The 18,143-nt window shown below is 43.3% G+C and overlaps 1 protein-coding gene across 1 annotated transcript in view; it reads right to left on the reverse strand.

The window, feature by feature from the left end:
• The window catches only part of birc6 (baculoviral IAP repeat containing 6), a 131,313-nt gene that overhangs the window by 26,703 nt on the left and 86,467 nt on the right, over positions 1-18,143 (reverse strand). Inside the window, exon 65 of the mRNA XM_078288816.1 lies at positions 2,039-2,261. Within this exon, the coding sequence (XP_078144942.1) occupies positions 2,039-2,261 (223 nt within the window). The remainder of the gene's footprint in view (positions 1-2,038; positions 2,262-18,143) is intronic.

Here is an 18,143-nt window from a genome sequence, read left to right on the forward strand (position 1 = left end):
CTATCAACCATGCTTAAAGAGCTGAAGTGCACATCCCAGTTTCACCTTCTTGCACAAACACACAGGCATTTTTCATGTGCTGTTATGGGGGGAATGAGCAGGAGAGGGCGAAGCCTCAGAGGTGTGAAGGGAAGAAAGGTCTGACCCAATGTTCAGACAGACAGAACCACTGCCCAGGTACCATGAATTATTTAACCAGCTTTTATTCAGCCTCACAGCATAAATAACTTTTATTTATACCCCAGCACCTATCCTGCCTTCATATCTCTCCACTGGTTTTGACCTGAGCAGACCCCAATTTTTATGGGAATCTTTTTTGGAGCAAACCAAAACAAGTCCCAGTCCACAGTTTGAGTGATAAAAAAAAATGCCACTAAAGCATCTTCTAACTTTGTCGTTAAATGCAAAGGGAGCAGGTAGGCAAGAGGATTCTGCGAACACATTGAGAGGGACGCAGTAGGCCACTGAAAAGGCAGCATTCCTCTGATGTTACATGAAGCGGAATAGCTGCCAAGCTCCCTCCATCCCAGAATCCTCTGCTCCAGCCGAGGACGATGTCAACAAAGGTCCTCTGCCATTTAAGCCCCGCCCCCACCCGGCCCCTCTACCCACCCTCCCACCTGTGAGATTGGTCCCGCGTCTTGGTTGTTGGCCCAGACTGGGAGAGACTGTTGACTAAAAGCCTGGCGATCAGTCTCAGTGTCTGGCCATTTGCCCTCAGGCTCTTCTTTCATTAAAGCTTCTGTGTGTGTGTGTGTGTGTGTGCGTGTATGTGAGACAAAGTGGTAGAGAGTGTGTTCCAGTCTTTCTAAGCCTCAGTGTGTGTCTGTGTTTTAAGCCTGCAGATAACTTATAGCTGGGTGTATATAATGCTCATGAGGCTGGTTATCACTGTGGCCTGAGCTGATATCACTAAAACAGACCAACAGTCTCCACTCTGTTTCCTCCACATTGAAGAATAAAGGTAATGTTCACACAAAATAGTACAATATTCAAACAAGTTACTGGTTCATTACACTTCAGTTCCTTATAGATGAGCAAAACATAGGCCATCAGGGTAATTGCATTCTACAACTAGCTCACTAGCCTTAATAAGCCATATGTTGTGGCTTATAAACCATGATCAGGTACAACGCAGAGGATCATGGGATTCTTCCTGTGGTACCTGATATTGTTGGAGGAGAATACATGATGGATGCTGCAACATTCATGTCATATGCATTCTAAAAATACCCACTTAGTGACATGGGAAGGTAAATTCATAATAAGCCCCTTAACACTAGGGAGGCGACATGTATGTATGTAAATCTAAGTACAGCATGTTGTCAGCTGTGATTGTAGAGGAGCTTTTACGTCTGAACATGTTGGGGTCACATCCCTTAGTTTGACTCCTCAGAATGGGAGCTATGCAATATTGATAAGTCTTGGTGCATTTGTGTAGACAGGGAGGAGGGAAAGTGGTGTATGTGTAGCACAGCAGCGTATGCAGAGAAGAGGCAAGGATTTGCGTAGTGAAATTTTCTGCGGCTGGCAAAGCCTTTTCTTCTAGCACCAAAACAAACTGGAAAAAAAAAAACAAAAAAAAAACAACAACAACAACAACAACAACACGTCATTTGACTTTTGGTGTAGTGCAGCCATCTAAGCAGCAGAGGAACTGCTACTTGATCCCTTAGACTTCCAGCAATTGAGCTAAGCTAACTGTTCCCATTCCATTCCTTCAAACTAAGAGACATAATAATGGCAAAGTTGACTTATTTGTTGTTGTTTTTTATAATACTGGGTTTCACTAAAGAGTTTTAGTGTTTCGTTCCAGTGGTCTAAATGCTGGTTCAGAGGATTTTCCACCCTGCCAGGAATAGAATTCTAGGGGAAACACTGAATACTTGTAAATTTTTCCATTATTTTGGGAATAAAAACTGTGAAATTTAAACATACTGAATATTAGTGTTTACCTTAAAAACCCCATATCAGTGGAAACCAATCACGTCATTTAGCTACCCCTCCCCTCAAGCTACATGGATCCTCCCTGTCTTACCTGAGGCGATTGGTGTATGTGTCCACGCAGGTCTTCATCTTGGCCAGCAGCATTCCCACAGAGGTCTGTCCCTCTGAGCGTTCTTCATCCTCCTCTTCCTCGTCCTGCCCCGGGTCTCCAGAGAGGGGCAGCAGCAGAGGAACCAGGGCAGTGCAGGTGGAAATGGCCCTCAGCAGCTCCAGGAGTGCCCGATACAGGGGCACATGGCGCGCCATGTCCAGAACTGCAGAGAGAGAAGGGGGAAACAGAGGATCAGATGGTCAGAAGACAAAGGAATTTAAGGGGAATCAAGGGGGTCGTCTCACCGGTGCATTTCAGTAGATATGCTTTCAAACTAAAAATGTTAGAAACTCCAACATAAGTTGACCATGGCCAAAAGAGGGCATTTTCAAATCTCTAGTCCATTTGCTTTGGCCCAAATCAGGGGTCACAATTTGGTGCGGGAAAAGAGTTCCTTTCCAAGTAATTCAACATGGCAGTATCAAGATTAGCTACCTTTGGAGTAAGAATGTGATCTGACCAAACAAATGCACAATGCTTCCTGTGGTCGGTTGGGATCACAAAGCCCCAGGGTTGGATTGGGAACGTGCCAAGAAACCTCCCTCTCAATACGATGTCACTCTACTATTCTACTATTACCAAACAAAACCAACTAAGAGGAAACTGTTCCAAGGTTCCAAATAACTGATCTGAGAAAACGAACGATGTCAAACGACATACCAGAAAAGACACTAGATTTCCTCTGCACTCCACGATACGAGTGAAAAATTAATTTAATATCTGAGAACATGAGAGAACATTAGAAGAGCATCCATCTCCTGGCTTCAAGTGACGCTGTGTGTGGTGGTGTGTGTGTGCACCTGTGGTCATCAGGGAAGCAGAGCGAAGGAAAACTCCAGATTGCTATGAGATTGCACTCAGAGTGAAGAGAGCGAGTATCTTAGCGATGAGAGATGGATAGTTGTCAGCAGTACCAAGCTGGTGAAAGGGGATATTAAAGATTATTAGATTTCCAGGAATGGACAAAATGACAAACGACATGCTAAGATAAGGAGCAGCCCAGAGGCGGTCAAAGCAACTCCAGAACTCAATTTGGACTCTTCGCAAACAAAATGGGCGACCAGCCCGAGATTCGCCGTGACACCACACTTCATGTCCTCAACACGACTCAAAACTGTCCCACGTTCTGCTGCAGAGAAAAATGAAGCCGGTACAAGGTAGTAGGGAGGGCATCAAGGGCAGTAAATCTAAAGAAAAGCCTCAGGGGCTTTCGCAGCAACCTCCTATTTTCTCCAAATAAAAGACTGAATCAAATAAAAACGGAGAAGAGGAGAATTTGGGGGATGTCATTTGAGAAAAATAGGATGAGCCAGGCAGCATGATAGATTGGAAAACTCTGGCTCACTAACAACTGAAAACACTACCAAAGGAATGCACACGTGTGTGTGTGTGTGTGTGTGTGCGTGTGAGAGAGATAGGCGAGCTCTACAACAAGCTCTGAAAAAGCAGGGAGCATAAAAGATGCAGAAAGAATGAATGAATGAATGAGAATAGGAGTAGAGGGAGAGATGAAAAAACAGAATGTATGGGAGACAGAAATGGAGAACATGGTAGTGGTGAGACATGCACTGGTGTGTGTGTTTGTGTGTATATATTAGATTGTACATGACTGTGACAGTGAGCGGCTCGAGCTCAGTTGTTCCTCTATTGTGTTGCAGCTCATTCACAAACCAAACCTGACAGCTCCTACTTCTCACCCACAACGGAGACCTGAAATAACAACAGGAGGTGGATGGCCCTAAAGCCTGAGTCTACTGGAGCCTCTGCTAAATTAAGATTCATGTTTTCCAGCGAAGATGTTGGTCAGAGGAATAAAAAAAAATCTCTTAAGCTGTTTTTTCTTCACACCTACGTCCAATAAGAGGATAAGACTTTGTCCACAAGGCTGAAGTGACGGCTCACACAGATGTGGTCAGGTAGGTGTGAAGTGGCCAGTCACTGAAAACAATGGGCTGGGAGGAAGGCAAATTTTTGGAGAGCGCATCACAAAAAAAAAAAAAAAATCACAAATCAAATGGTCCAAATGTTCTTTAACCACCCAGATACATAGACATGGATAGACAATTCCTAGAAGAGAATAGGTCAGAAACCAAACACCATTACAGTGCAGCCTTGTGGAAAACCTTACACAAGAGTAATAAAAAAAAAAAAAGCCTGATGACAACCAACAGGGAGGTAGAGATTTAGGGACGGTCTTACAAAAAAGGTGAGCTCTTGGCAATGCTAAAATGAAGTTAGAAAAATAGCTACTGTTGCTAAAAAAGACAATTGTCTATCAGTGCTCGATTGTTCTGAGCCATGGCTTGTCAGTCGAGTCTAGCAGCTTTTCTACGGAAGCCAATCAAAGACAAGGATGCTCACAGCCTCGACAGACCGAGCCATATTATTTTCCGGGAGTGGCTGTCCAGTGTGCGTGGATGTACTTGGACGTCCATGTGCTTGCTTATAAGCACCGGCCTCAAAATAGATAGTACAGCCCTTGTCTGTGGCTCCCAGACTATTTTACATTTATATTGAAATTCCCAGCTCCCTACCGTCCCTTTCCCAGCATCCGAACACCATTGACCTCCTTGGGCTTTAATCTGCTCTCCAATGCTTTAACCGGTATCTTTGGATGGCGCCTGGCATGGAATCCCAATACATTCCAAATACATCTATGTAATTACCGCAAGCATCTGCTGTAAATGCTGTGATTGATGTGGGTCGTGTCACCGTCCTCCGATGTGTGCGACGAAGCGATGTCTGTCTGTGTTTGTGTGTAGGTCATCAAAATTCCCCCTCATTTGTCTCAATGTCAGACTTTTTCTTTCCCCTTGTTCTCTCCAAGTCAACCCCACCTCCACTTCACACACACACACACAATCCCATCACTCTGTGGCATCATTTTATTTTGACTTGGGGTTAACAAATGCCGAAGTAGACTACTGAAAGATTAAGGGAAAAAAATGAGGGGGGGAGATCTCCTAAGACATTTTTGACGCAACCCATTTTTTTTTTAAACAAATGGGTAATAAATAAGGTTAGGAAGAGAAGGACAGTGCTGAATGCCATGGATGACAACAGAACGCACTTGGATTTCCTGACAACCTCACAACCTTCATTCTCCTAAGAGCTAATACAGGACAGTATTTTTCTTAAGGAAACCACTGCTCTACCTCCAGGAAGAAATATGTTGCAACGTCAAAGGAATGGTCAAGAAACAAAATGCACATACATTTGCAAAATTGGTGACGCATCTAATCTATTCATATATCCCACTTAAATTAATAGAAAACCTTATCATGTATCCAAATTATTTCCTCCGCTCTTATGTCCCAATCTAACAACGCAATTAACTGGGCACAGGGTTCCCAAGGTGGCCCCGATGTAAAATCCCATGATTTTCCATCAAAGCACTTCCATGAACATTTTATTCCTTGCATGGTTTGTCATTGTTTTTCCTCTAGGCTTCCGCTACAGTTGGGCAGGCTGTGGAGAAAAACAGCTGAACACCACCATCTAATCTACAATACATTCTGGTATATACTAGGGATGTGCGCGATTAGTCGACTAGTCGATTAAACGTTTCTACCCTCGCTACTCGGCACCAGAAATACTAGTCGGTTAAACTAATTATTAATAATGTACAACGCCGGTTAACTGTTGCGTCTAAGATGTTATGCAGCCACCCGCCACTAGTTGGGGCTGCAGCCCCGGCAGGCGGTTATGCCCGGATGTAAACCAGCGAGGTAGAAAGTGGGACCGGACAGAGACGACATCTCGTAAAACCAGCGCGGTTTGGCAGTATTTTGATCTAGAAAAGGAAAATAAGGTTGTATGTAGGCTGTGTCAGAATAAACTGGCATATAACCACTCGACCGGAGCAATGCGTAACCACAATGCGTGTGTGTGTGTGTGTGTGTACGTGCTGTTTGAAGCTGATTGCCAACAGCACGCCGTTGTTGAATAGCCTAATAATCTAATGTCACGTTGATCAGTAGGCCTAATTGTTATTTTTTTGTAGACCTATTATTGGTAGTTTTTCTGATGACTGATTATTATTTTTTAATATTTTTTATTATTATTTTAAATGTTATTTGTTAACTTTTATTTAGTGAGTTGTCATGTTTTGTAATGTGCAATGTTCATAATGCACGGCGCAAAGTGCCACACATTTCAGTGGCAATTTATTTATTTTAAATGTTATTTGTTAACTTTTATTTAGTGAGTTGTCATGTTTTGTAATGTGCAATGTTCATAATAAACGGCGCCAAGTGCCACAGTTATTGAAGAATGTGATTAACGGTTTCAAATGGCTCTTAAATAAACGCAATATTTTTTCGGACGTTTTAACCTTATAGATTAAATTGTGCTCAATTTTGACTGTTTTCTGAGTGTTTTCTTACTTTTAGACTAGTCGACTAGTCTAAATTTAAATTTTCATTTAATCGACAGGGAAATTAGTCGTTAGTCGTTAATATTCCCTGACTTCCCTTACTTTCCCTGTCTGAAATCGTCTCTCGAAATTCCAGAAATTCCATGATCAATGGGAAGCCTGTGGGAAAAGTGATGTAAAGAGAACAGTAAAGAGCAGAGTCAAAGCCTGTTCCCCTTTTAGCCGCGGGACAAGTGAGAGCCCAAGCAAGCTGGACATCCATCACAGCTATGACTGGCTTGGTGGTGCTGGCCTATAGTCATAGCAGCGCTAGGAACAGAGAGCCCAGACTGGCTGTGATTTAGGACCTTCTGGGCACCATATATAGGTGAGTGCTGCGTATAGCCATGGTGGATGCGCGGGCTGATTAATAGTTAAAGGGGCCTCCAGACCAGAACAGGAGCGCTGGTGATGAGTCAGTCTGGCTTGTGTAAGGGGTTCTTGAAATAAAGGCACGACTGTTGGATTTTAATGTCTCCCTGTCCAACCATGGAGCAGCACTGAATCAACTGCCTCACCGAAATAGAGCTGGGAAGTTGCATTTGGAATCAGGTTGTGAATCATCCAGGAACACACACTCATACCCACAGAGCCATTGGTATAACCATGTGCACTAGGGTTGGGGCCATTCATGAACTGAATAGAGAAGGTATGATAAAAGTTTCAGGGTATCTGCAAGTTTCCGACTGCCAAATTTAATACTACCTAGAATGGATGTGCTGTCAGATTGCAATGCTGCTGGTCTACTGGTCTGTGCATTGGCAAATGACATGACATGATGCACACATTAGGCACAGCATTGGAGATCAATTTAGATCAATTTCTATACATTGACCAACTTTTGATTTTGTGGCAGCCGTGCCAATATTGTGGCGGTGCTCCATAAATTAGCTTATGTATGGGAAAGACTACGGTCCTTGGTTAGCAAGGACATCACCAAACAGCTGAAAATACGTCAGCTAATGCGGTAGCAGTGTAGTCATATCCCATTACTATCCAATTTCAAGGTTGTGATAAGGGCAGCAAAAAAGAAAAATCATGACGGAAAACCGCAGGAAAACTGGAGATCACCATTCAAAACGAGGGGGACTTGCTTGAAACTGAACCACAGTCAAACATGTCACCGCATGAAAACGTGTTTATACTCATTGCAGGTTGATATCGTTTGTTTACTGACATTCCATACCAGTGGGAGCGTATGAAGATTAAAGAGGTAAGAAAAGTTGACCATGAGATGTCAGCAAATCAACTGGAAAAGGAAATAGAGACACTTTCCCACAAGATAACACAACCAATCGTTTGATATTTTAGACAAATTGCAGATGATAATCCACTGGAGGCTGGTGCGTGAAGAATTCAACCTGTTCGGCCAGCAAGTCTGTGCAAACTGCGGAAGCCAAAACAGCGCAACAATTCTCCAGAAACATGCCCTTTTGTTTGTAAAACCTGCTGAAATTAATTTCCACAGCAAGTATACTGGCAGCTTAAGGGTTTCCAGTGATTCCATGTGGTTTCCTCTCAGATCGCACAACCAAAAATAAAATAAATCCAACAATTCCACAGCCCTCTACTGAGACTCTGCACATGAGCCACACCTCCTGCACACACCAGGGAGGGAGTGGGTGTTACATTGCAGAATAATGTCTCATGAGATTAAAAATGAATCTTTGGTAGATGGAGGAGGGTGAAGACAAAGAAAGAGAAAGGAGCTGTAAAAAAAAAAAAGATGGCAGAGAGGAGAAGATGTGAAAAAGGATTTGAGAGAGAAGAGTGGGGGGTGGGGCTTCGCTGGAAATCCACATGCCATTTCTCGCCCACCCTCTCTAAAACAGGACTGAAAAGCTTATTGTCATTCCCTTTGCTTTGCCACTGACTGAAACCCCTTTTCCCAGCTTGCTCTAATTAAATACAATGTTAATCACAACTACTCTGTTGCCTCAACTGTTTGTTACCCTGTCTGTGTTTTTGAATAATCAGAAAATTCGACATGAGGCATGCAGAGGTGATGCAGAAGTAACTAAGGACTGCAACTGATAGTGATTTCAAATGTTGTGACTCATTGCTTACACTCAATGACACAAGGTGAGAAAGTCATGTACCTGTTGCCTGAAAACATTTGGAAGTTATGACACCGATAGAGACATTGAAATGTACATGTCTGTTGACTTCACAAACATCTGTTACATCCCTAGTAAATATCATGTTAAAACAACAAATGGAAGTGTAGATGTGACTACCAACAAGAAGGTTCCCACCGTGGCCCTGATGTAAAATTCCATGACTTTTCATAACTAAGAGCATTTTTCTAAACAAGTTAAAAACATACACCCTGCTATTAGAGTTGTTCCGATACCGATACCAGTATCGGAAATGCCTCCGATACAGCCTAAAATGCTGGATCGGGTATCGGCGAGTACGCGAGTCTATGCACCGATCCGATATCATGTAATTTATTAGCCCCGAAAAAAATCAACCACCCCGGATAAAATGGCCGTTTTCCCAGAAATCAATTCTTCTTCGTTGCTCTAAAACAGTAGCAAGTTGCGCTGTGCTGCCACTGGCAACTAACGTTACTGTTTTAGACCGGCAATTATGTCACGGCAAACACAACCCTGGGAACATACTGTTACTGTTCAGGATATTAACACTCGTGTCAGGGGCTTCCAGGGCTTGGTCGACCGTGCATGTGATTCCCGGAGATGAGTGTTCGGCTGCCAGGCTAAAGGTAAGGTATGTGGGCTTACCTGTTGCCTCGCAGCCCCGGCACTGATCCGGTGCTCGTCACTCGCCAGCATGTTCAATCTCTTGAGTAGTAAGTCAACCGGCAGCCGAAGTAATCGGCTACACTATTGTTCTTGCCTGCAATGTGCTTGACCTCAAGGTTATAACGCACTGGTATCGGATCGGTACTCGGTATCGGCCGATACGCAAGTTCAGGTATTGGAATCGGTATCGGGAAGGAAAAAATGGTATCGGAACATCTCTACCTGCTATACACCTGTTAAAGCGACCCATTTGTAAAATTCCCTGATATTCCCTGACTTTCCAAAAAAAAAAAATCTAATTCCCTGACTTTCTCCGTCTGGAATACAACTCTCAAAACACCATGGTATTCCTGAAATTCCATGACCAGCAGGAACCCTGCAACAAGCATTAACAGATGGACACATCTGCCTGATCCAAAGTGATGTCATCTGCATACAAAGATCTCCTCTTTAATACCCTAAGAAGCTGCTCATCCAAGAGTAACTAGGGGTGCGATGGATCATTAAATAGAAAATATTGAGCCAAGCTGGATCCCTCCCTGTTTTCCATAGCATTTAACATCTGAGAGTCTACATATGGTAGATTCTAGAGGCAGTTTAGGCCATCACGACATGAATCTAACTGTTGTTGTTATTTATCCTATCAACTTTAATCTACAATGTCTTTTCCCTTGAAATTAGGTAGTTCTTTTTAAAGTAGTAAGCTAAACTAATAAAATCCTTCAAAAATGCCTGCTGTTCTGGTCCCTCCTGACTACACATACCTTTAAAATACACTTTTCAACTGTGGATATTCTGTCTTCAAGTTTAAGGGCTACATAAGAGTGGCCTAAAGCTTAATTTATGCTTGGTCGCTCGACACTCAACAGTTGTCTCTCGACAAAAGATACTATGTCCCGCATGTCACGTCCCGCATTTATACCGTGGCGAAGCTAAATGCGATGGGTTCTGTCATCTCCATGGTAACGAGACGCTGTCCTTCTATGTTTGTCTTGGATTGTCTATGTTTTCGAGGAAGCAAGGAAATGGTGAGCATTATCATGGTAATGAAATTCTATAGGTACGTGACAGTGAAAGTAATTTCCCTGCCACACTTTCCTCAGTCGAAAATCATTTGTTGAGAGACAACTGTCCAGAGACAATTACTGTCCATGAAAAAAATAAAAAATAAAAAAAAAGGATTGGTGCTTTTAATACATCCCTGTCTTTTCTTCCATATCAGATAATTAAATAATGTATTCATGAGATAAACATTAGTTGGAGGCTTGCATAAATATTGGGGGAAAAAAACAAAAAAATAAAAAATAAAAATACAATTCTACTAAAGTTTATATAAAAACGTGCAGCAGGGACAGAAGATTGGGCAGAACCATCGTTTATCTATTCAATCACCATCCAACGAGGCGTTATTGACAACTTTCCTCAAAAAACAGCTAGTATCGTTTGCCTCCCTCTAGCTGGGAGTTCGAAATGAGATAAGAAACAAAAGGAAATGAGAGGAAAGGGGCAAACACTGGAGACAGAGGCTTATGGGAAAAAACGGAAGGAGAGAGAGACAAAGCAAATGAGTGAGCGGTGAGAGCGTCTTATAGAGAGAGGAAGGAACAGAGGGGAGGGAGGGAGGGGACGGAGCTGCCTGACTGTGTACTTGACAGGAACGTCAATTACAGCCAAATTCTTATTTACGACGACAGCCTTTCTTTGCGTGTAACAATGGTTCAGAGAGTGAGATGGGAATATGGACGGCATGTGGGAGAGGCTGAATTACGACATACGGCACAGCAGCACTCACACTCCTGTATGTGCACAAACAAACAGGAGGATGAGGGCCTCTTATATAGGTCAGGCCAGCCTGCCCGTCCTTCCCTCTCATCCCCAGGGGTGACAGTTGAGTGACAGCAACCTGGTGCGGAGGCTTGAGTCCCGCCTGGCAATACGGTTGGTGCTGCTAGAACCGGTGGAGGAAGGCGAAGGCGCCAACAGTGCTGTAGTAAACCAAAGAAGTAGGTCTACGGCTGACTTTATTCTATATGCTGAGGTTACAACCTGACCAGCAAGTGCATTAGCACAACTGTTTTAGAGGGAATCCCAATGCTGTCTCTGTGATGATTAAGTGAGAGCAAAATAGGGCGTCACTGTCACAGTGTGTCACTGCTGGAGATGGTGATGTGTTAACACACCAGGGGACAACAGGGCTTTCAGCACATGCTTCCATTCCCACTTCATCAGGAAAAAGGGAGTTTGCGCAGAAAACGCACTGCATGGCATCGATAAAGCGGGAATCTTTCAGTCGACACAAAACCGCCAAGGCTTTCGCGCGAACATGCCTACAGGTCCGTCTGTCTCCTCATACCCATAAAACCTTGCGTTTTGTGGTAGTTTCCCGTAGTTGGTTTGGATTAAGTTCTCATTCCTAACGTACTGCACCTGCAGTTCGAATGGCATCGTTCTCACCGATAATAGGTACTGTGATGAAATGAAACACCAGCACATTTCGCCAGAGATATGTAACCAAACTCAACAATTTCTTCCATCCGCACTACAGCACTGCAGATTTCACGCATGCAGCCCTGTAGCCTCTGTATTTCACTTGCTGAAAGTGAATGACATCTATTGACTCTGCTGCTTTGTCTCAAAGCCACTTCATGGAGCAATTACAGAAAAATCCAGTGACATTTACATATAATTGCATGTCTGTTTTGTTCCTCTCCAGCGCAGAATGATAGAACACAATAATGATTCAAGCTATAGGCAGCATGATTCAGTGAACGAAACTTTGTTGAATTTAAAAACACTTAATGAGCTATAGGATATCAGAAACTGAAGACTCTCCATTTAGCACCAGAACTTGTAAAAACAAGTTCAAAGCACAGCATGGGGGATACTGTTGGAGGCAATTACACGTGTGGGCTTTGTGTGTTTGAGTGTGACTGTATCTGCATGTGTGTGTAAGAATGCTGCTGACACGGCACAGATGACTTGGTAACGACTCGCACACGTCACGTAATGGGTTAGGAGAATTGCCTTTTCTACCACACATAAGCTTCCACGAACAGGGAAAGAAGGCAAGGGGGGGAACCTGCGTATGCAACTGGGTAGTGATTGTGGTAATGTCTCCGTCCAAAGAGGCATAATTTTTCCATGTACTTCCAGAAGTAAGAAAACGTTCAGATGCATTGTGGTGCAAGAGTAAAAAAAGAAAAAGAAAAGGAAATGTGTTCACCTCTTGTTCCCACAAGTCCCATTATTCTCCTGGCTATTTTCTCCGGCATTACTCATGAGGATGGGTTTATTAGTGTGGTAGTATGGTAACTGTTCCTTAATTCTATAATCCCTATATCACTGTATCTATGATGAATTAATTTCTCTTTTTAAAGCTGACAGAGATATGAATCATATACACTGGGCAAAAACCGATTAGCTAGCAAGGCAGAGCAACTTTGGAAATCAAAACTTATGAGGAGGATACTGGGGATACTGCCCTGGGTTCTATTATGTCTGAAACATTTTATCATCAACATTAGTTGATAAACTGTCTATCGCACAGATTAATAGTAGATTTTATTGTGCCGTGGTGAAGATATGCATTTCATATCCTTAAAGATTGCTATCTGTAAGTAAACAACAAAATTCCATCTCCACCTGCCTTTGGTTTCAGGTTGGGTTAGTTAGGCACTGCTTGGATAAGTAGTTGAAACATATAAGAAAACCCCAGACTCCTGTCAAATCCCATAGAGCAAAATTCTAATTAACCCCAAAACCCTGTTGCCCACTCACTGGCTCCTGTATTACCCTTGACCAATTTATCCCCCCTGTTGCCCTGCCATCCCTTGTGGAGAGGGGAAAATTCTCATAATTAGAGCCGACAGATCCAGGACTGACGTTTGGTATTTCCCTAGGAGGGTAAGACAGGGGGGGTTTCCACACATGGAACAGAGAGGGGTTTTAAAAAGGGCACGCATTTTGAGGTGAAGACCACCGCACTTTAATTAGCAAAGATAGTGCCACTGCCAGGCTAAAAAGTGAGGAAACTTGTTATGAAGTGGGAAAGAAAAGAACTTGTAAACACAAAATAGTTTAAGTAAAGCAGCCAAGGAAAGGTGCTGCTAGTCTTGCGGGGAAAGACCTCAAGACAAGTTCAGGTCTGGGAAATTTTCACCGTCTTTTGCCGTTTCCTCTCAACTGGATTCTAGCTGCAACATTTTGATTGGCTGGACTGGTAGTCAATCACTAACACTTTGAAATCGTCATGGGTAGATTTTGTTTTCCGCAGCATGTTTCAACTCCAAATAGAACATGGAAATTTCAAATTTAGACTGTGTGAACGCAAGTATGTGCTATACAGAGAGAGTCCAAGTTACAGTGCGCCTCCTGCTCAATTTGGATTTGGCAACCTTTTGTTGTTTTCTCCACCCCCTTTTGTCTAACATGAGTAGAGAAGTTCAACAGGGTCTTCACGCTTGCTTTAGACACCCTGGTGGAGGTTGAGGTGCTGCTTGATAAAGGTCATTTCAAATGAAGAGTTCTCTGAAAGAATGACAGTGACTTCAAGAAGAGCAATGAGCAGATCTGCACATTTCTAACTCCCAAACCGCATTATTCTGCCCTCTTTCCTTGTTTTAAGCCTTCAGTCCACATCATTCCTGTTTCCATCCCTCAGAAACTGCCCCATCTCTCCCTCTGTTCCTGTCAACACTGTCCATGGGGAGCAGGGCTGTGATGTTCGTGGTGGCAGATCTATTGAGAAAAGAAAGCCCGCTGTTTTCCGCTGGGCTGCTTCAAAGTGCAACACCTTCCCACCTCCATCCCTGGACACTGGGGGGGATGCATCACAAGGAGCGAGGTGCAGAGGGAAGCAAAGAAAAAAGAAAAGACAGATATAAAGACAAAGGACAGGAAGGCAAAAGTCACAGATGAAAGCCAGACTGACAGTCAGAGAAGGCAAAGGGTAGGCAGAGTCAAAGTCAGGTGGGTTGTAAAGAGAGAGAGAGAAGACTGATCTGTAAGGACGGAGCAACAACAGATCTAGCTTTTCATGAGTCTGAAGTCTTAATAAAATTCTCCAAAATCAAATACATTACTGTCGGAAACTTTGTTAGCTTTGCAAATGTTTATAAAGGCAATGTCACGTTATTATAAGAGCGTAGGGATTGAAGCAACAATTCCATACTTAAGAAACAATCAAAGCCAATTTTAAGTAGCAGAGAATCAATTTCGGGGGGACAAAATCAATGTCATAAAATTACTGCTGTCAAAATCCTAATTATGTTACCTAAACACACACCATCTATGAATTCCTGCATCAATAAAATTAGCACATAGTAAAATAACTATGCTTGGGAAAGCCTTTTGTTCTTCTAAGTGGAACAAAACACCGGGAACTCTAATCATTTCTCTGCAGTTCATAATTTGACTCCTGGGACGATGTCCCATTTGTAATGAGGCTAGCCAAGATGCATGGAGGCATGTGAGTGTAGCATAAACACTCTTGATAATTGCCCTTAATTGGCTTGCACTGCAATTTCCCTGGTATTATATATAGTTCCTCCATTCATTAATGAGAAGACTATTTGTTCATAAAGCATCTCAGCATTTGCTAATGTACTGCTGTAGCCATTCAAAAAAATCAAAAAGAAAAATTAACAAATTCACAAAAGGTGACACTTGCCAAAGTCGGTTGCAGATATGATAGCAGTTATGAAATTATGATGCGTTTTGCTACAAATCTAAATTATGTCAAAATTGGGTACCCAGGCTCATAAAACGACACTGTTAACTTCTTTGTTTGATAAGCAGACTTAATCATATTGTAATTCAATTTGACATCTTCATACAGCAGGATCAAGACAACACCCTACTGTCCAATATGTATTTTATTGTGAGCACTCTAACAGCTTGCTAATACCCTGGTAATGACACACAGAATCCCCCCCAACGCTGCCATAACAAACCTGCTGAGACAACAGGATATGACATTCATGGGTTTTCATAAAACCCACATCCCCGCATCCACTTATTTGTTTCCCACAACGGTCAATAAAAATAAAAAACGCAAAACATTAACTGGGTTAGCATTGAGTGTCAACTCAGGGGTGGACAGTAGAGTTGGTGTGTGGGTTGGTTGACACTGTAGGGAAAGGGCGGCTGTTGACTTGCTGAAAGCTTGGGATGAAGGCTTTCAGCGTGAGGGTCACACCGAGTGGGTGGTTAATACTCTGACTCAAACTCATGGCTGGCCGGTGCCAGGTCTCCCTGACCGCCCCAGGGCAACGGGACAGAGGAGGGATTCTCTGAAATACTAAGACTCTGACATGCCCCTTTGGCCAGCACACAGTCTGCCTCAGTGGACTGACACTGTAGATAATGTGAATCAAAGAAAGACAATGTGGAACAACAAGAAAAAAGTGGCCCTGAGCACTGTGCCATTTTAAAGGACATAAGTAACAATGGCTACATTCACATGCACCAAGAATTCAATTTCTAACCCAGTTACTAAAGTAACTTGGTTTTGGTTCGGCATGTAAACATCATAACTAGGTTAGAATAACCCAGGAAAGCTCATACTGATTATGAAAAAACAGAAGGTGCCTGGCTTACTTCCATATTAAATCGGTTACTGTGACATGGAGACATCTTACTCCTGTCATTTTAGGTTTTCATTGTCTGTGCACACTCAAACTCGCAAGGCATTATGGCCACAAAAAACATGGCGGTGATCATCATTTCTTTTCCCTGTATTGGACGTAACCTGCTAAAATATTCTGTTAACTGGTTCATGTAAGCAACTTGAATAAGACTTTAACCAGAGCATAACAAAAACTCAGGTTACACCTTGCATGTAAACATAGCCATTGAATATGCATCTGTCAAAAATCCAGCTGCTGATTTGAAGGTTCATCCCTCACCCACTTGTTCCACAAACCCCCATAACCAGCAGGCAGTAACCCCGAGGATCCCTAGAGAATTGGGTGGGGGGGACCTTGATCGTTGCAGCATCTCTGTTTTATTGACCTCCTTCGATTCAGCTGCAGTGCTCTATTACCCCTGAGGTCAAGATAACTGCAACATTGAAACAATAAATAATTGATCTGCCTGGAGAGAGGGAAGATGGGAACGTAGCGGGGTTGGTGGTGTTGCGCTGGCCGAATTCACATGCAGTCAGTCAACTAGGGATGCACTGATCCAATATCTAGTACTGGATCGGCTAGAGGTTGTCTGATTAACCTCCAATCCATGCATTAATTTAGTCCCTCCCCTTCCCACCAACAATTTGTTCATGCAAACTAACGTAAAAATCAATTTGCCATAAACAAGTGTCATCCACCACTTAATCCGGTGCATGGTTTGAAAGCAGCAGCACTGGATGACCAGCCCCTCTGGGTGGTGGAGAATGTGGGCCTTCGTCAAATAATGGAACATTAAAAGCCACATTCTAGTTTGCCCTCTTGACACCATCTTTCAGACACTGCCCTCCTGCAACTGCACAAGGTCTATGAACACCTCCTGGATTGCATGAAAAATGTGACCGCAATTAGTTCCACTACAGTTCAGACGTCTGACCCATGCCACTGCTGAGATTGACCACATACTGGATTGATTCAAGCTTTACTTTACAAAGTGCAGTGTAGAAATAAAAAAAATGTCACTTAATTACAAAAATACTGGATTAGTACTCTGTATCGGCAGGTACTCAACATTTAATAACTCAGATCCGTATTGGAGAAGAACTAAGAATTTCAAAAATGAAATCCCTATAGCCAACATGTAATATCTGGCTAGAGTTCAGACTAACATGGTCACCACTATGTCAGAGTAGAAAGAGTTGAAAGTTGAAGGGTCACTATCAACCCCATGGAATTTCCTTATTGGAAAGAGATATTGTCTTTTAATCAACAAGGGGCAGATGAGAGACAGCAGATCCGCAGCCCCCTGAGTACAAATAAAATGCCAGAAAATGAAGAGAGAGGGAGAAAGGGAAGGAAGGGGGAGAAGGAGGAGTGAGAGTGTGAGTCATAGTGCTAGGAGAAATGAGCTGACTGGATCATAAGCCCGTTGACATACATTTAAAACAGCAGTCCTATTGCACTGACCCATGCTCAAGTGCAGGAAATGGGAGAGAACGCTCTCTTCACCATCTATTCATGCCACCACAACAATTCAGCATGGTGCTACAGAGCTCAAACTAGAAGCCACTTGGAGTGAAAATATACCTCACACTGGTGTTGACATAGCATTCGTTTCACAAAACAGAAGGATAGGGTTTGGCAGGGACGGCTCTAATTAGGGGATAAAGAGGTTGGGGGTGGGCGGGTGAAGTTAGTATCAAGACACACTGGCATTAATAACAAACGACAAACATCAATGCTCCACAATTGCACACCATTAGGTGCGAATAAGACAGCATGGCAGGGAAGGGAGAGAGAGACAGTCATCGTCTACTTTGTATTGTGTTTCAGAAGCCGCTTTCTGAGGACGAACAACTGCGTGCACGGACCCCTGATGCGCACGTCTTTCTCCTGCCTCCCTCTTTGTCCTCCGCCACCCCTCAACCATCCCTTATCTCACTGCCACCTCCTATCATCGCCCCCTCCTCCTACTCTCCACCCCGCTACGCAGGTCTGCCGGTACAGCAGTGGCTGACGACGGGCTAGACTGAACTCAGAGCAGAGCGAGTGTCAGTTCCTTTCATTCCTCCTCCATTTTTTTTGGTTTTTGCCTCTCTGCTTTGGTATGTTGTTTAGCCAGTAACTGTACGTGTGTGTGTATGTGTGCTCAGCCAGCCCCCACAGCAGCGGTAGAGGAGGAGACAGCAGTAAGCGTGAGTGCTGTCGTTTCCCCTCCCCTCCTCCTTCCTCTCCCTCCTTTT

This window comes from Centroberyx gerrardi, chromosome 15 (genome assembly GCF_048128805.1).
Source record: "Centroberyx gerrardi isolate f3 chromosome 15, fCenGer3.hap1.cur.20231027, whole genome shotgun sequence".
Taxonomy (NCBI): Eukaryota; Metazoa; Chordata; class Actinopteri; order Beryciformes; family Berycidae; genus Centroberyx; species Centroberyx gerrardi.